Here is a 23,367-nt window from a genome sequence, read left to right on the forward strand (position 1 = left end):
CTATTTATGGTTATGGGTGTGTGGCTTTTTAGGTTTTGGTTTGGTTGTTGTTGTTTAATCTGAGAATTTTGTTGTTTTTGTGTAGCGTTGCCAGTCTCCTATATTGCAAAACGGTGGTCTTGTCCTTTTGGGATCTGCCTGTACCTGGGATTTTTCAGGCTATACTATGACTTGTCAGCCTGCACTAGAATTTAAACAACTTAGAAGGTCCATAAACTTGGTACAAACGTCTGTATTGTGTTATTAAAGGACTTGATGTCTTCCCATGAACCAAACACTTCAGAGCAATCATTTTAAAACTCATTGCATGCGACAACTCGTTAACTTTTTCACAGCCTATTTGTGCTCAAAAACACCGCTTTAAATTTCCTGATTTCAAAACACGCCAGAGACTTAAGTGACCTTTCTAGAAAGATTGCGTCAAAAGGACGGTGTAATCGCACTCCGCTGTTTTGCCGCCGTCCCGTCCCCCCTCCGCACTTTTTTTTTTTTCCTTTTTATTTCTAAATTTTCTCTCTTCGTTTAAAGGGCGACCCTGCGTTTCACTACGGCTCGGCCCCGGGCACGCCGGACGGGGAAGGCTCCCGCTCCGGCCGCCCTCGCCCCTTTCTGTTTACGGGTAGGCGGCACAGCCGCGCTGCGCAGGCGGCCTGAGGCGGGCGCGCTCTGCCCCTCCTCCCCCCCCCCCGTCAGCAGCCCGCCGTGATGGGGCGGCGCTCCTCGCGCGGCAGCGGCGCCGCGCTCACCTCCCTCCCTCCCCCACTCCCCGCCGGGCCCACCGCGCCATGGCGCGGCAGCCAATGGCGAGGGGCCCCCCACGATTCAAACCGCGCGTCCCGGCCAATCGGCGCGCTTGGCGCCGGGAAGGGGGCGTGGCCGGAGGCCGGACCGTTGCGCGGCCCTAACCGTCGTTACCGCGGCTGAGGAGCGCCGCGCTCGGGGCCCGGTCGCGCTGCTCCGCGGAGGCACGTCCCGTCCCGCCCGGCCCGCTGCGGGCGGCCGCCAGGTAAGGGCTCGGCGGCGCGGCGCGGGGCGGGGCACAGCCCCTCGGCGGCCTTCCCGAGGGCAGCGCTCCGGCCAATCGCCGCCGCCGCCTCTCTGCGCCGGCGTGGGGCCGCGGCCGCGGGGAGGCCTCGCGGGCCCTGCTGCGCCGCCCTGCTCCGCCGCGGGCCCGGGCAGCGCTCCCCGCTATGTCCGTGCCGCCGGAGCGCCTCTCGGCTCCGGGGGCGGCGCGGCGGAAGGTCGCGGCCTCCCGTCCCTCGTGGGGGGGCGCCGAGGGGCGGCCTGGCGCGGCGCGGCCCGGCCCCTCCCTTCCCCCGCGGCGGAGGCCCCGCGCCAGGCCCGGGCTCGCGGTGCGGGCGGGGCCGCCCGGCGGGGCCTGGGGGCCGGGCCTCCGCCGCCTCCGGCATGTGGGCGCCTTCCTGTCAACAGCGCGCCGCCGGGGCATGCACCCTGCCGCGGTGGTTCGCGGCCGCCCCTGGGCGCTTGGGGTTCAGGCGCTTTCCCTCTCCGCTGTCAGCGTCGTCGGGGAAAAGCACGGCTCTGAGACCGGGTTTCCCTGCCCAGGGCTGGCTTTGTGGGAAATGACTGGTTTTTAGCCGTTCAATCTCTTTGTCGAGTTCAGCAGCGACTTTCCCTCTTCTGACATACGCGATGTTATCCACCAGCGTTGGGATGTCACAATTAATACGTAGAATCACTGGCTATATATGAACTTTCCACAGCTCTTCCAAGAGGAAACCCCTCTATTATTTTCTTTTTTAATTTCTCAAAACACAGCACCTGGTGTGGTGTGATCTTCTAGGGACTACAAGCTCTTACTACAAATCTTCTTCTGCACTGAAATACCTTTCTACATATCTAGTGGGAGGGTCGTTAAGAAAGACCAGAAATGGATTCATGGGGCAGTATGTTTCTGTAACTGTTTAGTTCATGGTTCAGTCAGTAGTTATTTTCTTCTTGACCAAATTTAGGTTCCAGACATTTCTGCATTAATTGGCTTGGCAGAGGATACAAAATCCTTTTGAGCCATTTCCTTAGATCCTGAGTTCCTTAAGGAAGTTCATAATTATTCAAAAAAAAACAACAACAAAAACACTAATTTCATTCTAGGAGTAATTGAGGCTACTCGTGATCGGGTATCTATACAGTGCAGCGTTTGCTGTATGAAATAATTTGTCTTTGGAGGTAACTTCGGTATATGTATATATTGAAGCCCTTTGAGTTAAATAAAAGGTTTGCATAGGACCATAGTGAACAGTAGGCTGATGCCTTCTGATACACTGAAAATTATCAGGAACATGTGTTGAGCTTGAAAGAGTGCTAAATTCAAAATTAACTTCTAAAATGCAGGATTTTTTTTGTTGTTTTGTTTTTAAGGCATCCTATCTTTTTTTTTTTATGCCAGTACTGATTTTTATTATCTGAACAGTTGAAGGCTTGCCAGTAATGATTTTTGTTATCTGAAGAGATGAAAGCTGCCTTTAAATGATGTAGGTTTTTGAAGTGGGATATGTAGAATGAGGATTGCAAAACTCCCTCGCAGTGGGTGCACTGGTGCAGGAGGTGGTAATTTTTGACATGGTAACAAGTAATGCTTATTTTTTTTAGTGTTTAAGGTTTGGCATCATCATGAAGCTTTAATATTTAAAGAAAAAAAATGGAAGAAACAAACTTTCCATTATTAATACTCTTTGTTACTTTCAAATCAGAAAAAAAGTCGTTACTTGCTTAGACTTACTTACCAATCTGGAATCTTGTATCACTGCTCTCTACCTTAGGCTGAATAACATAACATTTTTTTCAGATTCTTCTGCTTCAACCACATTTCCTAACTTCTCAAAGTCAACTTCAGCTCCATTTGAGTGCAAGTTTGGAGGAGGAAAAGGTCTTACTGCCTTGTAAAAAGAATTAAATAAGGTTTCCTTTTCTTCAGTCTGTCTACTAAAACGCTGAGCTTTGAAGTTTGGCAGAGAGTTGTATTTTGTTATCCCTATAAAAATGTATCTAATTTTTTAAGTGATTTGATAAAAATTTTTAAGAACCAATTTTAAGTATAAATTTTAAGGCATAGATCAGGTTAGGACATCTGGTGAAATCCATGCCTGGACTTGGTATACAGGACTAGAACTTCAATTATGTTTGGAAGAGGAGGAGGAAGCTGTAACTGTGAAAAAGACTGGGGGAAGAGCAGTAGTAGACACAAATCTCTTAGAGAGAGATTTGGCTTTTGGCTAAGAGAACTGGACACAGAAACAGATGTGACGTTGAGATCAAATCTTGAGCCCAAAGGTGGTGATGAGGAACTGCAACCACTTAAGTGAACAAGGGCAGAAAAGGCAGTAAAACCCCAGGGAATTAAACGGGAGCAGGGAGAGAATGAAAAGAATTTGAAATGAAAGTAGAGAAATTATTTCATGAAGTGGTAAGAAACAAGGGTATGCAGTTTGAGGGGGTTAAACTCTGGAAAGAAACAGGGTTGAATGAATTGAAATTCAGGAAGAGTAAGAAAGTAACAAGAGACTGTGGCAAGAAACTGTTGGTAGAAATCAGATGAGCTGGGAGAGCGTGTGCCTACAAACATGGACTAGACCTCTTAAGTTTGTGGAGGTGCCAATTTTACTAATTGGCAAGTAGCAGTGAAATTAACTGATAAAACTTACTGTCTTAACTTCTTGAAATATTATACAGCAAAGGGGATGGTCAGCTATTTCTGTTCTGAAGCAATTCATGATATTAGCAAGAAATGAGGCAATTCTGCTGAGTCTTTGTTTTCTTCTTTCTGACTTGGAGACCTACACAGGTATAAAATGTACCAACAGCAGCAGCGTCAGGCAGTGCCAAAATTAAAGCTGATTGAACAGCCTTCTTTAGCTCTGTCCCCCAGAGCGTTATGATGGTTTGCCAAAGAACCTGATTTTTTGCTGCAGGTTAGTTAATGTGTAATGAATCAGTATCTAGTTCAATATTTGTTTTCCAAATGTTTTGTGGGGCTTCACATAGCAAACGAGATTTAAAAAATGCTTTGAAACAGAAACTTTTGCTGATTTTTTTTTCCTATTTCAAGTTGCAAAGTTCATTATACGCATGTACTTTATACACATGGTGATAGCATGTAAGTTTGTGTGTATTTTACTCTAGATTTGTAAGATACCCTCACTCTGTATGTTGAGACCTGAGTCAGAATTTCAAGTAATAAGAATATCTGTTAGTATAGTTACTTATTTTTAGATGGCAACGGCTTAATATCAGGAACTTTTCAAAGTATTTCACAGGGCTTTATATTTAAAAGCATGATTTCAAGTTACAGTTTTCTCAGTACCCCAGCATAGGGGACCAAGGGTGGTAGTCAGTTAAGCCATATTCTGCTAAAATCAAGTAAAAACCTTATGGTGCAGACAGGGATGAAATAGGTGGAAAAGAGAAAATGTTCAATCCAGATAGGAGCCAGAATTCTGGTGTTCCCTAGCTTTTGAATGTTTGGCATAACAAATTGAAGGGCATAAGTAACGTAGCTAATCACAGAATCATAAAATGGTTTGGGTTGGAAGGTCCCCGTAGAGATCCTCTAATTCCAACCCCGCTGCTGTGGGTAGGAATACTTTCCACTGGACCAGATTGTCCAAAGCCCCAACGAACCAGCCTTGAAAACTTGCAGGGATAGGGCATCCACAACTTCTCTGGACAACCTGGGCAAGTAATGTGTATGGAATAGACTGGGAACATGTTATTTTCGCATTTAGGGATGAATGCATATGTAATTCTTTAGAACCACAGAAAAAGAGGGTTGGAGGACATTTAGATGTCATCTCATTTACTTTTTTTCCCCCCTCTAGATAGAACCAGCTACATATATGTACTGGGTCAAATATATAGCCTGCTTTTGATGGTCTTTGATGGAGATGATATAGAAGAATTATCTAGATGTACTATTAATGCATTTGGAACATTTTTCCTAGCATCTAACTACAGTCTTTGCTCTCTTTTAAACCTATTTCTTCTGTCTAGTATTTGGGAAATGCATCACTTTTTTTAATCAGGAAGATTTTGCATATTTAAGGTGAAGAGTTGTTTACTTTAAAGCTTCTCTGTTCCAGCCTAAATGATGTGGAGAGACAGTAGGGGAAAAAATAAGCCTAATATTTAGACGTTATAACTATTAAATTACTTATTTTCTAGGAATTGCGTTTGGAAAATGCCGAACCGGAGGTTTGCCGATGGCGAGGTGGTGATGGGTCGTTGGCCAGGAAGTGTCCTGTATTATGAAGTACAAGTGACTAATTACGATGATGTTACTCATCTTTATACTGTTAAGTACAAAGATGGGACTGAACTTGCTTTGAAAGAAAGTGATATAAAGGTGAGTATGCCTTCATAGAAATAACGGTATTTCTAATGGAAGATTATACTGATTTTTGTGATGTAGATAAGAATACAACTTACGATTGGATAGTCGTTTTGCAAATTTCCGTTAACTGTCTCCAAGGAATTGGTGCTAAACAATAGTTCTTTGTTATGGGACGTCTCAAGTTCAGCATGCTGTCCATGTTTTTAAAGAAGCATGATTGTTTTCTTTATGTTGTAAAAGCAGTGACACTTCTGGGGTGAAAAAATGTCTGGTCCTTCAGGAACTCTATAATAGAGTGATTGTTTATAAAAAATTGTTTGCAGGTATCTTAGCCAATAATTAGAGTCTTGATATTAATTTATGTGAACTATACTTTTACCTTCTAGTGGCAGTGTATGTGAGTGACTGGCTTCTTGTTGGACAAAATGTTTCGGGCTTGAGCTAGAAGTTGTTCATTGCTTTGAGACTTTTTAACTTGTTTACTTTGTTTGCAGGTTAGCAAACTCTAACTGAGAAAGTACCTTCCTTTGTCATAAAGCATTTGTGCCGTATGAAAGTTGTATTGTGTAAATGTTATATGGGAAAATCAGAATTGCAGACTCCACTGAGAAATTAAAATGTATACCTGTGGGGAAAACTTTATGGAATCAGTTTCCATATCTAATTTAATGATTTTTAGGTGACTTAATTTTTTTTACATTTGAGTTGTGTTGCATTATGCAGATCATTGCATCTTCACATGGCAAATGTATTAATAAAGCCAAGTAAATGAAATGGTAGCCTTAATAGAAGTCATATGCAAAAGCTTAGGTGGATAGTAGGCTTATGAGTTTGGTGTTCACATTTATAGATTATGTCCTGATTTCTGTAGCTTTGACAGGAATTGTCAGCAGTTGGACTTGGGACAGGATTATTTAGATATTACCAGCAAAATGAGTGTGCTGTAATTACTCTTTCTTAACACCGTTATACAGTATCAGTTAAAAAAATAAAAAGACAGTTCTGTAAAACTATATGCCAGAGTCGTCATCACAAAAAACAATGCTTCTAAAGCTATTCTTTGGAATGTCTAAGACAAGATTTTGCTTTCTTCCCCTCTTTCTGTTAGTCCCAATCATCATTCAAGCACAGGAAAAGCCAGTCTTCTTCGAGTTCTCCTTCCAGAAGAAGTACTAGCAGATCTCGATCTAGATCTCCCGGTCGGCCAGCAAAAGGCAGACGTCGTTCTTCTTCTCAAAGCAGAGAACATAAAGATGACAAAAAGAAAATTATTCAGGAAACCAATTTAGCTCTACTGGTATTGTTTTGCTTGCTTGTTTGTTCTTGGTTGCAGCGTCACCTTTTTTTCCCCCAAACACATTTTTATGTATACTGGGTTTATTACTGTAAGAGCCAGGTGTACTTCATGTTTCCTGAGCAACATAATTAGCTGCAAAAATGTATCGTAGAAATGCCTTACTACTTAGCAAATAGGCTTTCTAGCTTGCCAAGTTGTGAAGAAATCATTGAAATGTTCTGTGTGAATTTGGTGGAACTGTAAACAGTGTTTCTTCTGCCCCAAGTACTCTTAAGATGTCTTCACGTGAATACTTGTCTGAGATGCAGTCCCTAGAACAGGAAATTACCTTTGCTATTTGCTATTGAAAATAGATCTTAGTTTTAGTTGGGCTTAAACTAAACCAAACCACTTTAAATTAAACACACCATGTGTTCATTTTAAGTAGCTTGTAGCCAGCGGTTACACTTTACTTTGGACAAAAAGATTAAAATATTGTTGTTCTTCTGGCTTTTAATTGAGAAGTAGGATTAATTTGCTGTTTTTTTATGACTGGAATGACCTGGTCCTTTTCTACAAAGCTTACGTTAAAATAAAACAAAGCAATGAGTTGTCTTCCCACAGTTGTATAGACTAGAGTGTTTTTGGAAGAGAATTTCTCAGAAGGTTGTTTAATAGAAAACCGAACTTTCACACTCCTGCATAGCACTGCCATTTACAGGACTCTGAAATTTCCTCTGTTTTAATAATATTACTAAATATGCATGTATTCTGTACTTGGCACTTCCTACTGATGAGTTAAAAATAGAATAGAGTTTCCAAGTTCTCTCTTAATTCCACTCTTAATTAAAAAAAAAAAAAGCATAGCAACCTTTTCCTTTTTTTAAATGGCTTTCCTTCCCTTCTTTGTGAGCTGAAACTGTTTGCTTAGGGTGTTGAACCTGCTTGTTTTCATGTGGAGAAAACCAGAGCAGTTTCAGTTGAAACGAACTAGATCCTTAGTGTCCTTAATTGTTCATTTTATACTTGTATTTAATGGAGATAAAATTTTCAGAAAGCTAAAACTGTATTTCTTTTAACCAGAAACCAAGTGAGAACAACACCAGGAGGTACAATGGTGAACCTGACAGCACAGAGAGAAATGACACGTCCAGCAAAATCTTGGAGGTAAAACCGCAGAGAACGTTATTTTATGTTTTAATGTTTGTCTGTAGAAAGTGAATTTTTCAGTCAAATCAGTTCTTTATTCCTGATGGTTAGCTAATGCACAGAGCAGAATAACTAATGGTTAGACCAGAAGCGAAGAGGGTGGGAATGGATGACCCATAATGGAACTGCTGCTGAATATTTGTGACTTACATGATCACAGTGATAGTGGGTTTAGTGGATTCTTCATTTAAAATGTAGAAGTACTGTGTCGAAGTAGAATACATTGTATATTGTTGTGTTACAATGAATAATGTCCTGAGTAAATTAAGATAAAATAACTAGTTTGTTTTAGTAAATTCTTTTCATTCATTATCAGCAAAAATTGAAACCAGACCTGGAAATAGAGCGTGTGCTCGATCAGTACAGCTTGCGTCCAAGAAAAGAAGAAAAGAAAAGAGAAGAGATATATTCAGAGAAAAAGGTTTTTGAGACAATAAAAACTACTGAGAAAGTATCATCAAAAACAAAAGAGCTGGAGTTTGGTGGAAGATTTGGTATGTGTGCAAATTTTAGTAATAGTTGAACTTTACATTTTTTAGTTACTGACCATACTGTCCTATGAAGGACTGTTTTTCCTGTTTCTGGGCCCTAGTTGCAGACTCCAGAATCATATGACAGTGCTTCAGTGGCAGTCTAGAGTGATGTTGGTAATAGTCAAAGAAATGCTGTAACGTATGGTTCTCTTGTGAAATGTCGTGGAGATTTTGACCCTTCCCCTGCACAGTGAGATTTGAATATTTTAAAAATCTTATCTGGAAGTAACTAGCAAAGTTTTTTTACATTTTTAAAGCTAAGTGCTTCAAACCTGATAGTTTGATTCTTGATTCTTTATACTTCTTTTTGTTGTTGTTTTGACAGTTTTACACGGATGTAATGGATGCAATCCTTTGGTTTGGTTATATGATCCCCCTGTGGGAGTGAGAGGAATGTCTCTGTATCCTGTTATGTGATTGAGGGATTGCTGCTGTCTTGTTGCAGGGATAGATAATGATTTCTTCTTTGCTACTAATGTTAGTATGAAGCTTTATTAGTGGGATTGAAAGTAGTTTTTAATTTTCCCATGCTTATCTTCTAATATTGGGTGATGTCTGTTTACAGGGACCTTCATGCTGATATTTTTCCTACCTGCTACTGTATTCTACTTGCTGTTGATGTGTGAACAAGATGACCCCAGCGTTATGAACTTCCCTCCTCCTATGCCAGCACTTGAAAGTCTCTGGGAAGCTAGGGTGTTTGGTGTCTTTCTTCTGTGGTTTTTCCTTCAAGCTCTGTTCTACTCACTGCCAATTGGAAAGGTAAGCTATTCAGTAGCAGCTGCGCCTTTATGGATAGTTGATTTGTGAGTTAGGCTGAAAGATGAGGCACGTTCATAATGCAGTGATTTCTGAAAGCAAATTAATTTCTTTTTCGTATTAAGCTGACAGATAGCTACTGCTGATTTCTGTAAGCTTAAAAGAACACAGTTTGTTAAGAATTTAATGGCTGTGCATTTCATAGTTCTGTAGTGGAAGAGGCAGAAAGCATTACATAGCAATTCAAAGCATGGATAAAATTTACGTAGCAGAATTCTAGAAGAATTCCAGGTATCTGACTTTTAAACCTGAAGACTGTTTGATACCCAGTTTCAGTTACTGATACCCAGTAGAAAAGAACTTCCCAGAAATTAAGATTACTTTCTAAAGCATGGAAGATCATATTAACTATTCTAGCCATATTAATCAGGCAAATGGTCTATTACAGTCTTCTTGTGACTTGAGGGATATTGCCAGGTTCTGAAAGAATACTAGAATAAATAGATCAGTGTGTCAAATTGTTCTGTTGGTACACCTGTTTAAAATGAGTGGAGCTGCTGTTCTGTTTTCTTGATGCTAGGAATAAGATTTTTTTTTTAATTTGAAACTGTTACCCTTTTTATTTTGATATCCAAAGTGTGCTTTTAAAAACAGTGCATGGTCTTCAGATTTGAATAAGTCCAGCTAGTTAACTTGATTTATGGTGGTGATGATGGAGATGTCCATGATTGTCCTTCCCTTTCCAGTGCTCTCAAAGTATTTTGTTGAAACATTAGTATTTTGTCCTTCCTAGGTTGTGGAAGGCCTACCTCTTTCAAATGGAACAAAGCTGCAGTACAGGATAAATGGTAAGATGTGGTAATTGCTCATTCTGAAATTTGAACCCCCTACCTGATTTGTAGTGCTCAGTACCGCAAATTAAAGATAACAAATGAAGAAAGATGCACTCTATAGTTACACTAGATATCTGTCGTAAATGTATCATGAAACGTGAGGAGGCTTTTCTTGGAGCAGGAGGGTTAATAATGAAGAAACTAACTGCCACAAGAGCAAGGCATTAGATTATACAGGGCATCTGGTTTACCATCCAGTTGTGGTTGGTGACACTTGTCGTATTCATCACGTAATTGCTAAACGGGCAGTTGCCTATCGGATTTTTAGTAATGCTCGTGTAACAAGGACTGTTACTCCAAAGGAGATGTTCAGGAGTGATCTGAAGAGATGTTATCCTATGTGTCTTAAATCATCTTTTTGGATGTCTCTCATTTACAGACTAGTAAAAAGTATGTTGTAGTTGATTTAGGATGTTCTTCTTGCCTGTCAAAGAACAGTTCTGAGTCTTTATTCAGCTATGATTTCACTTCCTATTTTTCAGGCAAGTTTCTCACCTAAGTTTAGAGTATGGTTTAACACCCTTGAGCAGTCCTGCTTTTCCTGGCTTAAAGAGAAAAGTGTAGTTTGATGCCTCACCAGGTGTTCCAGACCACCTATTTGATCAATAGTCAGTTCAAAGACACTGCCTGTTGGTAAAGGAATTAAAACATTACATTAATAAGTTCGGTGGTGTTTTGTCATAATCTTGTAAGATGCACCATTTTTAAGTCTCGTTTTAAGATGGAACAGGGCTACAAACCACAGAAGCAGGAATAAACTACATCCTGAAGAAGTGGGTTATTTAGGTTGCCTCAAAACTTTAGTGTGGTTTTTTTTCGGCTTCTGTTTGTGGTAGGGATATAGTCCTGCCTTTTTTTTTTCCACTTCATAGTATAGAAGCTACTTTATTTGGATGGTTCCAAAAATCTTCTTGCTGCTTCAACCGCTAATTCTCAAAGCAACTTTGAAAGTCTCCTTGAAGAAAGGAAAGTGACTGGGGACAGGACAAGACACGGTGGTCACAAACTGAAACATGGGGTGTTTCATTTGAACATCAGGAAGTACTTCTGTACTGCGAGGGTGACTGAGCACTGACACAGGTTTCCCAGAGAGGTGGTAGAATCTATGCTTGGGCATAATCAGAAGTTATCTGAATATCATCCTGGGCAACCTGCTCTGTATGGCCCTGCTCGAGCAGCAGGTGGGTTGGACAAGTTGTCCTTGGAGGGCCCTTCCAACTGGAGCCATTCTATTATTCTTTAAGAGTGTCCTTAGGCAGTACTTATGGGATTGCTGTGTACAGCCGCTTCCTTACATTTGGACATTATTCTGCTACTGCCCGTGATTTTGTATTCTCAAAGCACAAATTGTTTGTGTTCAATTTCTGACTTGACAGTTACTTTAATACTTTAATTACTGTATCAAGGCATGTATGAAGATAAATACTTGAAGAAAAAGTGGTTTTCTTGAGCTGTCCCAAAGATAAGATTTTTGTGACCTGCTGTCATTACCCAGTAGTAGAGGCACAGTCCATTGTTACACTAGAATTTGAAATTGTATCCTATGTTGTAAAAATCAAGGAGTGCTCAAAGTGTTCCTGCCTTGTTGATAAAGAGCACAGGGAATTTCAGGACACAGAATCTCTTAGGTACACTGCTGTGCCCCAGGAGGAGCATGGGCTATGTAACACATTATTGGAATATAGGTAAACACTTAAATCTTGGAAGTAAATATGCAGACAGGCTGGACTGGGTAGATTCTAATAAGAATGACTTAACTTTTTTTTTTTTTTTTAATCTTCACTAATATGGTTTTCTTCTACATCCTTTAGGGTTTTATGCTTTTGTTTTGACTGCTGCAATTATTGGAATATTATTATATTTTCAATTCGAACTTCATTATTTGTACGAACACTTCCTGCAGTTTGCAGTATCAGCTGCAGCTTTTTCTATGGGATTGAGCATTTATCTGTATATCCGGTCCCTGAAAGCACCTGAGGAAGACCTAGCACCAGGTGGAAATTCTGGTGAGTTAATATTTTGGATAATTTCCTTACAGTTATTTGCTACAGTTTCATATTTAAGAATTAAAGGTTAGATTTAAGGCAGGTTATTGTAGTACTGACTCTTGCTTTTTCCAAATGCAGTGTTAATGTTGCAAGTTGGCATTTTTGTTCACACACAGATACTGTAAAACACTTAAAAAAAATTTTTTGTTGGATTATCTTGCGCAGGTTACTGGTGTGAGTAAACCCCAGTAAGCAGCTAACTACCACGCATTCACCATTCACTTGCTCACTCTCCCCATTTGGGGGGCGAGAGAATCAGAAGGGCAACCTCTGGCAAGTCCCCCGTACTTCCCCCCCCCCCCCCCCTTTTTTTTTTTCTGAGCATGATGTTCCATTATATGGAATACTGCTTTGGTCAATTTGGGTCACCTGTCCCCAGCTTTGTTCCCTCCCAGCCTCTTCTCTGTGTCCAACCGATGTGCTGGGAGGGGCAGAGTGGAAAAAAAATAAAGAAAACCTAGATGCTATATTAGCATAATTCAACAATAGCTAAAATGTGTTATCAACATTGTTTTGGTCACAAATCCAAAACTTGGCACCACAGGAGTTACTTTAAAGACAACTAATTATATCCCAGCCAAATCTGGTACACTGTATCGGCCCAGACTGGTACACTTACTCAAAAATGTCTTGGCTGGTCTAGTCCTGTACTTATGACAGAAGAGTTTTGGTTTTGTTTTTTGATTTTTCTGTATTTGTCAAGAGGCTTATCTAGTTATCTTCATAGTACCCCAGTTGGTGGGACTTTTCCAGAAACAACTGGGATGGAAGGAAAAACTGAAAAGACATTTTAGTTAAGACATTAAGACATTCTGGCAGTGGGAAGTCAGGTACAGAACTAGAAATAACAGTGCATTTCAAAGATAACTTTTGTTTTGCTGCACACTTGTAACTACTTAGTTAAACTGAGTTTTTAAATGACTGTTTTGAGTCAGTCATGAAGCTGCCTATCTGGAAATTGCCAATTATATGTATATGTCTTTGTAGGACAGTGGATAGTCTGAAGAAGTCAATTAGCATTAAACAAACTGCTTATAAAAATAGTGGTAGTGTGACATACGGAATTTACAGACAGAACATTTAATGTATTAAAATGAAATATTCAAACATCTTCGGTTATTTTGTCACTGCAACATAGATGTATGTGAAAGGAAATACTGCAATGATGATAATTTTTTTCTTTTAAAAATGCACTTTAATCTGTAAGTGGCACAGTAGTATCCTGTAGCTGTTCTGCACAGTGGCTGTTACTTGTTAACTCAGTGCAGGGTGTCTAGGAGTTAAGGTAATATTTTCCAGGTCCATCTCTTGATACACGGGTTGTTGTCATGGCTGAAGGAGTTCTTGTTTGCAGAGAAGAGTAAAGAAGTAGGAGGAAAAGTGGAGTAACTTAGCATTTAGATCATCATGGTTGATCTTCAGGATAAGGCTGAAAACAAGGAATAAAGTCAAGGAGAGATAAGACTACAGTAACTTCTGAAGTGTTTAGCCCTTCTAATAAGGGCCTCTTACCTGGGCCTCTTAAAATACAAACCATTGCTTCATACTTTGCATATACTCCCAAATATTTTTTGCCAAAATATTGCTTTTTTATTTATAATGACAGTCCTTTAGTATAGAGTAGCAAGTGCCTTATAGGGAACATAGTGATGCATAAAAGGACTGATATTTCTAACAAGGAGCGTGTCTCATCTACAGGGTATTTTGTTTATGACTTCTTTACTGGACATGAATTGAACCCTCGTATTGGCAGTTTTGACCTCAAATACTTCTGTGAGTTGCGTCCAGGATTAATTGGCTGGGTGAGTCAGTAATCTGAGCTACTTTGACTTTTTTCCATGATAGGTGCTAAGAATACAATATTTACTTAAAAATACTTAAATACTTAAAAAACTTAAAAATACAGGAAAAATACTTACATGGTTTTATGTTGGTAAATCTGTAATGACCGTTTTTATTTACTTTAGGACAACTCCTATGCTTCTTTGCTTTGTGAAAAATGAAAACTTCTTTTTAAAGTACTCATATGCTGAGGCTACTGCTTCACAAAAGTGGTTAGTTACAAACTGTTGTCTCTGAACAGATTTTTTTTATTTTTTTTAAACTTAAATATCAGTCAAAACCATCTATATTAAAATGGACTATAGTATAATAGAAAAAAACACTTGATTTTACAAGGAAAATTTGTAATAAAATATATTTTTTAACTAGGTTGTTATAAACTTGGTGATGCTCTTGGCTGAGATGAAGATACATAATCAGAGTATGCCATCTTTGTCAATGATACTTGTGAACAGCTTTCAGCTTCTTTATGTGGTAGATGCTCTTTGGAATGAGGTAAATAGATCTTCAACCCTGTATTAAACTGATACTGTTTCTAATTACAGTGTTTATATAACGAGGCTTTGTGAATTCTAAATTCCATCCTCCATGTTTCTAGGAAGCTGTTTTGACTACAATGGATATTACCCATGATGGATTTGGATTCATGCTAGCATTTGGAGATTTGGTATGGGTTCCATTTGTCTACAGTCTGCAGGCCTTCTATTTAGTTGGACATCCTACTGCAATTTCTTGGCCTGTTGCTGCTGCAATTATTATTCTGAATGGTAAGTTATAGTAGATGTTATTGTTACTGATAGTGACGATGTAGTACTGACTCTATTAATTTGAGTTGTAAGGTGGGGGAGCTTCAGCTAGGATGCAGTAATCATATTTTCTCTGTTAAGCACAGTTGGAGGACACATGTTTGGCTACTATTTAAAACAAAGAATGTGATATGATACTAAACGAAGGATAGAGGAGAATCTGGACACCTCCTTTGTTCTGTCGAGAAACATTTTCAGATGGATGCAATCTAGATAGAGTTGCAACTTAAAATGCATAGAATAAAGTGTTGTAGTTGCCTTTTAAAATCAAATCTGGAAAAGTACTGCTTCCTATTGTGAGTGATTCTTCTAAAAAAAAAAAAAAAACACAACCCTGTTGGCCACAGTTTATTGAAGCTAGGGGAAAAGAGGTTCTGTTGTTTGTTTTGATAATTTGTATCTCCTTCCCTGATGCCCATAGGGACAGGTGTTATTTCCACTCATCTCAGTGGAAATAATCTTCCAGCTGAGAACTTGAGAACTTTGAGAAAGGATCTCATGTCTTTAGGAGACCTTAGATTTGCACCAGTGTGGCCTTCTAGTTTGTTCCTTTTATTGAAGTAGTGAACTTGAAAGAAAAAGTTAATTGTGAGCTTGACAAAATTGAAACAGAAAGACAATGAAGGTATACATTTAATGTGTGTGATCCTCTTCAGATACAAATGTAAGCTAGATGCGAAAGTACAACTCCTACAAAATCTTAAAAGTTGATCATTAACTTGTGAAAGCATACGGAACACAGTTTACCAGTAGCATTTCTGGCTTGTTAGAGCTCTGAGAACTGGAGAATGTCTTTTCCTCAGAGATGTAACTGATTTCAATGTAATAAGAGTGACAGAAGGCATGTGAATGTTTTTAAAGGTCAGGAAACAGAAAACACAAAACATGCAAAATAAATATTTATTTTCAGGTATTGGGTATTACATATTCCGTAGTGCAAATTCTCAGAAAAATAGTTTCCGAAGGAATCCAGCAGATCCCAAATTGGCCTGTAAGTGCATTTTTTTTTTGATTTCTTCAATTGCTTTTCTCTTTGGAATATTGATGTGCACATTTCAGTTGTTGTATTGACTACAATACTTTTTTTCACAGATCTGAAATTTATACCCACTGCAACTGGAAAAGGGCTTCTTGTTACAGGTTGGTGGGGTTTTGTCCGTCACCCTAATTATCTTGGTGACATCATCATGGCATTAGCATGGTCCCTACCCTGTGGTAAGTTCCTAAAATGAAAGTGGATTTTAACTAAAATGCTTATGTTTTGGCATCTGACTGGTTTTGAAATGCAAAGTGATAATTATTAGAGATGATAAAAGCTGGAATTAAATGAATGGCAAATTTCTATGTTGCAAGGTTGATGTGACACCTATTTTCTCTTGAATCTTCTCCTTTATATCTTAGTATAGATTTGACACTTAGTTCTGACACTTTGTCATTCAATAATGATGGGGCTTGTTTGCTAACAAATTCTTACTTTTTCATTTTAAGGCTACTAGCTGTGCTATCGTGTTTCCATAGAGAGTTTCCAAAAAGTTGCAAAGTTCATTCAAGTTAGAAAAATGGCTTTAGTCTCCTCACTTGCCTGAAGGAGTTTCCCTTCAATAAAAATACAAAAAAGAGCGTGGCAGATATTCTGAGGCAGACCTACTCTACCTCATGGCACAGTCAAACTTTTGCAGGCTTTGGGACATAAGGAGTTACAAAAGAGTGGGTCTTTGACCAAGTGGTTAAGGCCTTGACCAGGAGCATCAGCAAGGACAGGCTGCTGGAGTTGAAGTGTACCTCCAGGGATTTTGGACTTTAATTGAAATTAGGCAATACTGATTAGCATATACACTTGCAGACAGTATCTTGGAAGAGGATTTCTACATGAAAATGATGGACTTGAGTCCTCTGTCAGTAACTGCATGGGGGGAGTGGGAGGGAAATTGAGTAGTGTGCTCTGAGCAAAGGTAGAGTTTACTATTTACCCCCAAAACAGAGAAATCCCTGGGGGGCTCGTATGTGGTAGCGCAGCGCTGCAGAAGCTTAACATTTGTGTGTTTGATAGCTAAAGAACTTAAATATTGGACAGCTTTACAGACATTGAAAGTGAAGGTGGTGGATTTTGAGACTCTGAATTTTAAGCATTATTATTTTGGGGGTGGGGGGAGGGGAAGGGGAGTGTTCCCATTTACGTGTAAATATGTCACAATATTTGTACTATCCTGCTGAATATTTGATACTCTACGAGTAAAAGATGCTTCAGTTCGTAATGGGTTTATGTCACCACATGTTAATAACTAAAATTTTTGGTATTTTTAATGTGTTAAAAATGATGTTTCTCACATTTTTTCTGCAGGTTTTAATCACATTTTGCCATATTTCTATGTGATTTATTTCATCTGCTTGCTTGTTCATCGGGAAGCTCGTGATGAACATCATTGTAAGAAAAAGTATGGCTTGGCATGGGAAAGGTATTGTCAGCGTGTACCATACCGCATATTTCCTTACATTTACTAGAGCACTCCAGATACCTGTTTTGCAAATTACTTCTAAAGTTTCTTTGCAAATAAAAATATACCTCTTACCTTTGCACTTGGTCAATTTATTTAGGCTTTAAAAAAACAGAAGTGACCAAACAATGGAGTGCATCAACAAGTATTTGCAAGTAATCTTAAATACGTGAGTTATGTGAACTGACTGTCTATGACCTCAATTTAGAAAAAAAAAATTGTGAATTTTAAAAAGTCTTGGAGCCCTAATTTTTCAAGTTAAATTTTATTTAGAATCCTGAGTTTACACTTTTTTTATTACATTAATTAAGCACTGTGATGTAAAGTATATTATTTTCTTAATACAATAAATATGGAAGTTCCACCCAGTTAATTTTTTGGTGTTACTTGTACCATCTAACTTCAGATGTCTGACTTACTTGCCTGAATTGGAGGAGCAGGCAGGGCTGTTTTTCGTCAGTGGAGCTACAGGTGGAAGATTCAGCCCCTGCAAGGGCCCACACCACTTGTGGTATTGCCTGTGGCCCCTGGCCTGGGGTTGGCACACCGCAGCTGGGTGGTTCCTCCCCCTTCTAGCTTTTTTGTTAGTGGGATTTTTGGTCAGGAAGGTTCAGATGCCCCCTTCTGACCAGTGCCTGTAGAAGGGATGAATGGACAGAATGAGGAGGAGAGCACAAATACTTCCTCACCATTCTCGAGGCAACTTCAGCAGGGGCCAAGAGGGACTCTGAGCGGCCCCTGGCCCCTCTAGAGGGACGCCACACTTCCAGTTCAGATTCCTGAAGGTAGATGATACAAGCGCTCACTTCAGCTGCAGATGGAGCTGAAGAAGTGAGTAGTGAATCCTAATCCTGCATCTAGAAACAAACACAGGGGTAGCAAAAGTTGCAATGATGCATATTTGACTGAAAAGAGTAAAATGACCACAGCTGGCTTATTCCGATCTTTGTAAAATATGTCTTAATGTACCATAGCATTTACTGAGTGTGTATAATAAAGCTTCCATGTTTTTGCTGTACAGTGTTTGGATTTGGAAATGTGATAACCTTTTTAGGAGCAGGAGACTTTTTTTTTTTAACTAAATCCATTTCTAGCAATTAAAAAGTTCATTTAATAAAGATTTTTGTAAATTAATGTATTAATTCTCAAAACAATTAAAGTGTTCATTTAAATATTTGTGTTGACAGATATGCTATGAAAATGTAGGAAGTGCTCCTCATTCCAAAGTTGTTTTTTTTTTTGAATTTGGCATTGCTACCTCATATGTAGGTTTTGCCTTTTGTACTGTTGCAGATAGAGAAAATAGCTATTTTTTGCTACTGCTATTTAAAACATTTTTTACATGAGCCTGTGGTTTAACTTGACCACTTTCTAATATATTTTTGTATATATTTGACTTTTTAACTGATGTATGTGTTCTAGTCATTAGCTGTGTTCTTTGTCTAACTGGCTGTAAATCAGATGCCATTTCAGTATTTACTTAAGTAGAATAACTTTATATTTTACTGAAATAATCTTGCATTAATTAACTAGAACTACTATTCTGTCTTCACAACTGCTAACTTTTCACATACTTCATAAGCAAGATTTATAGCACAAATTCAAAAAGCTTATTAGAATCTTAAATGTGTAGCAGAGAAGGAATTGCAGGTACATTTGCAGTTGCTTGTGGGAAGGTTACTAACAAATCAGAATGTTGCTATTTTTAATTATGGTCAGTTCTTTTGAAATGTTGATGTAATTGAAATTTAGCATGTGGAGTTTCTTTGTTTTTTAATTGAAAACCCTCTTTTTGTACACAGATTTTTAATGGTAATTGTACATTTAAAGTGTATATAATGTAGCTTGCTGAGCTTGATTTTTTTGAGTGTCTTCAGAAAATCTGTATTTTGATGTTGTAAGGAAAATGTTTCAGGACAAGTACTTTGCTTGCTGGAAAAAGAGCAGTGCCTGTAACAACACTGAAGAGCATGCATTCCTGTGAAGTAGCAGATGAAACTGGGATTTTTTTTATGATTGCTCAGTGGGTTAATGGGAAATGTAGCAATCATTTAACTGCACAAGCTTGCAGCTGGTGTTTTAAAAATACACTGAAGCTGGGGACAGTTTAACTCAGCCTGTGAACTCTGAGATGCTACTGCCATCCCAATTTTATCTGTTGCCATACAAGATTATTAAAATGTAATTCAGATCCTTTTCTTTCAGAAACAGATCTTGACTGGTGATAACTTCAGTTTGTTCATTTACATGCTGAGTTTTATGTGAATTTGATTTTGAAGTAATTGTTTTTAATACAAATAAGCCTATAAGCTAAAATAAAGCTCTTGCTTAAAATTTTGTAGTACGTTTTTTTGCTAGTTTATGGTGGTGTCTGATTTAAAAACTCACAATAGCAAACCCCTCTAAGCCCTTCACCATCTTCGTTGCCCTCCTCTGGACGCTCTCCAACAGTTTAGTGTGGTGCCCAGAACTGCACACAGTACTTGAGGTGAGGCTGCACCAGCGCAGAGTAGAACGGGAAGAACAGGACAATCACTTCCCGTGACCGACTAGCAATGCCGCGCTTGATGCACCCCAGGAATACGGTTGGCCCTCCTGGCTGCCAGGGCACACTGCTGGCTCATATTCAGCTTGCTGTCAACCACAAACCCCAGATCCCTCTCTGCGGGGCTGCTCTCCAGCATCTCATCGCCCAGCCTGCGCGTATAGCCAGGGTTGCCCCGTCCCAGGTGCAGGACCCGGCTCTTGCTCTTGTTAAACTTCATGTGGTTGGTGATCGCCCAGCTCTCCAATCTGTCCAGAGAGATCTGGTCCTGCAGTAACTTCAGTTATTACTAAGTTAGGTAAAAGTGATTACTGGAAGAGATGATGGCTTCAGAGAGTGTATCGGGCTTAAGTGGTAGGGTTTTGGTGGGGACTGCGTGTATGCTGCAGGAGTGGCCTCTGAGTGGAGTCCAGAAACTACCTCATGTTAAATAAGAGGCAGTTTCAGCTGGGTCCAAAAGGGGCCTGCCTGGCCAGAGCTGAGCCAATGAGTGGTGCTGGTTGTGCGTCTGGGAGAACGTGTTTAAGAAAGGGGGGAAAAAAACTGTGCAACAGCAGTTTGGATAGAGGGGTGAGAAAATTTAGAGCCACATCAGCCACCAAGGTCAGTGAAGAAGGAAGAGGGTTTTCCAAGTGCTGGTGAAGAAGCTTCCCTGCAACTGTGGAGAGGCCCCTGGTGGAGCAGGCTGTCCCCCTGCAGGCCATGGGTCGCGTACCTGAACAGCTCCATGGTGCAGCTCATCGAGAAGCCTGTGGTGGAGCAGGTGGATGTGGCCTGGAGGAGGCTGCAGCCTATGGAGAACCCCCACAGGAGCAGACTTCTGGCTGGAGCCGCGGCCTGTAGGGGGGCTGTGCTGGAGCTGCCCATTCTTGAAGGATGCACGCTGTGGTATGGACCTGTTTGAGCAATTCTTGAACTGTTGTATGTGGGAAGCCCACACAGGAAGGATGGCATCCCATGGGAGGAATGCTATGCGAGTGGTTGAAATGAGCTCCCCTCCCCTTCCTCCGTCCCTCCACCCCTGCAGCTTTTGAAGGTCTCCGAGGAGGGAGACTCCACAACCTCTCTGGGCAATCTCAGGTGTCAGTGCTCAGTCACCTGCACAGTGAAGAAGTGCTTCCTGATGTTTGGACAGAACCTCCTGTGTTCCACTGTGTGCCCTTTGCCTCTTGTCCTGGCACTGGGTGCCACTGAAAAGAACCTGGCTCCATCCACTTTACACCCTCCCTTAAGGTATTTACATGCATGTGGGTTTGAACCCACGTAAAGTCCCGTTCATCGTATGTTAGTAAACTTGCCATTTGAAGGCATTGGAGAAAGAGCAATCAAAGAGAGGACAATGCTCTTGAAGCCAGCATCAGATCAAAACTTTTAAATCAGGAAAGAAATGTTGCACAGATGCATGAATTGTGTTAGGACAGATACTCTGTCAGAGCATCAGAAAAATTCATACATTTTCTTTATTCATCTTATGCAGCAAGAATTCTTGTGCTTGCCTATGTGATTACATTTTGCTAGTATTTCCCATTTGCTAAAAATGAGCAGCAGAGGGCTCTAATATGTCGGGCTTTTGAGGCAGCTTGGAAAAGTCAATACTGTGCTAGCACACAGCACAAAAGCATGCCATAAACACTCAGATAATGTCCACAGTCTGAGCTTTAGCCTAAGCCAGCTGGAAGCCCTGACACCTTTGTGGCAGGACTGACACGGGGGGGGGAGATTTCTTTCCATGGAAGCTTTTACTTCAGTCTTTTTTTTGGCTGATTTCTTTAGCTGATGCTTTCTTTTGCAATGTGATGAGTGGTAACAGGTTTCACCCAGAGGACATGTGGCTTCTTTAATGTCTGTGAAGATCTTTGGTTCTGTTCCTTTAATACAGTTTATATTTTAAAAAATACTAGCAAAATGAAAGAAAATGCTTAATTAAAAAATTAAATGCTTAATTTTTATCAGCAGTCTAAACTATAGTTTGCTACAAACTTCATGAACTTTTGAAGTAAGTGCCTATCATTCGAGCTGCACCAGCTGTACCTTATAAAGTCCTACAAGCTTTGGCTGTAGTGTTCCCCCAGCTGATAATACGCCCCATACAATTTACATCAACTTGTCCATACAATGAGCCTTTATCTCATTTAGCATTATAATTACAATATACATTATATTATTATATATATTGTATTGTATATTATAATTATATAATAATAAACGAGAATAAATCATTAATAAATAATATGTCATATATATATAACATATATTATATACAATATATATTTATAATAATAAATATAATCATTATAATATCACAGAATCACAGAATCACAGAATCGTCTAGGTTGGAAGAGACCTCCAAGATCATCTAGTCCAACCTCTGTCCTAACACTAACAAGACCTCCACTAAACCATATCACTAAGGACTACATCTAAACGTCTTTTAAAGACCTCCAGGGATGGCGACTCGACCACTTCCCTGGGCAGCCCATTCCAATGCCTAACAACCCTTTCGGTAAAGAAGTTCTTCCTAATATCCAACCTAAACCTCCCCTGGCGCAACTTTAGCCCCTTCCCCCTCGTCCTGTCACCAGGCATGTGGGAGAATAGACCAACCCCCACCTCTCTACAGCCTCCTTTAAGGTACCTATAGAGAGCGATGAGGTCTCCCCTGAGCCTCCTCTTCTCCAGGCTAAACAACCCCAGCTCCCTCAGCCGCTCCTCGTAAGACTTGTTCTCCAGACCCCACACCAGCCTCGTCACCCTTCTCTGGACTCTCTCGAGCACGTCCATGTCCTTCTTGTAGCGAGGGGCCCAAAACTGAACACAGTACTCGAGGTGCGGCCTCACCAGAGCTGAGTACAGGGGGACAATCACCTCCCTAGACCTGCTGGCCACGCTGCTTCTTATACAGGCCAGGATGCTGTTGGCCTTCTTGGCCACCTGAGCACACTGCTGGCTCATATTCAGCCGACTATCAACCAGTACTCCCAGGTCCTTCTCGGCCAGGCAGCTTTCCAACCACTCATCTCCCAGCCTGTAGCGAATAATTTATATATAATCATTATATAATGATATAATTATCCCAAAGGCTACCTGCCTCCAAGGTGTGACCACCCCTCACTGAGCATGCGCTCTGTATTTCTCTGAACCTGTATCTTTAAACAAAAATGAGACACTTTTGAACCAATCGTAACCAAGAAATGCACAAGCAGAGTCACTCAAGCTCCACCTAAAAGATAGAAAATAATATAAATTGGCTTAAGAGAGAGGATGAGAGGTGAGATACCATTGTGAAAGATACCTTCTGACTTCCGGGATCAGTCAATGGGCTGAGCTTCTCCCTCCCCCCACTCCCCCCACATCCCCCCCACCCCACCCCCTGCTTGGGATACGTTTGGGTAAGATTTGAACATCATAAATATACATATAGAGAGACATATATATTCCAAGTGCCTCTGCAGGAAACTTAGAAATCTCTGTAGAGTCACTTTATACCTTTTAATGCATTTATAGCCAGGCTGCATTACTCATAATTTTGGTATTTGTATGTGCTTTGCAGACAGTGAATTTATCACCGGCAATCCAAAGAACCTGTGTACCTGTTGCTTTAATAAATTGCACTC

The 23,367-nt window shown here is 40.2% G+C and overlaps 1 protein-coding gene across 1 annotated transcript; it reads left to right on the forward strand.

Moving 5' to 3' along the window:
* The first annotated feature begins 867 nt into the window (after positions 1 to 867).
* On the forward strand, positions 868 to 17,287 carry LBR (lamin B receptor). Its single transcript, XM_035558185.2, has 14 exons — positions 868 to 1,006; positions 5,179 to 5,359; positions 6,456 to 6,644; positions 7,707 to 7,790; positions 8,149 to 8,326; positions 8,931 to 9,127; positions 9,918 to 9,972; positions 11,829 to 12,023; positions 13,764 to 13,867; positions 14,277 to 14,402; positions 14,506 to 14,674; positions 15,624 to 15,704; positions 15,806 to 15,928; positions 17,055 to 17,287. Exons 2-14 carry the CDS (start codon positions 5,195 to 5,197, stop codon positions 17,213 to 17,215), a joined length of 1,827 nt encoding a protein of 608 aa, XP_035414078.1. The 5' UTR covers positions 868 to 1,006; positions 5,179 to 5,194; the 3' UTR covers positions 17,216 to 17,287.
* Positions 17,288 to 23,367: the final 6,080 nt, after the last annotated feature.

The sequence above is a fragment of the Cygnus atratus genome, chromosome 3 (genome assembly GCF_013377495.2).
Source record: "Cygnus atratus isolate AKBS03 ecotype Queensland, Australia chromosome 3, CAtr_DNAZoo_HiC_assembly, whole genome shotgun sequence".
Taxonomy (NCBI): domain Eukaryota; kingdom Metazoa; phylum Chordata; class Aves; order Anseriformes; family Anatidae; genus Cygnus; species Cygnus atratus.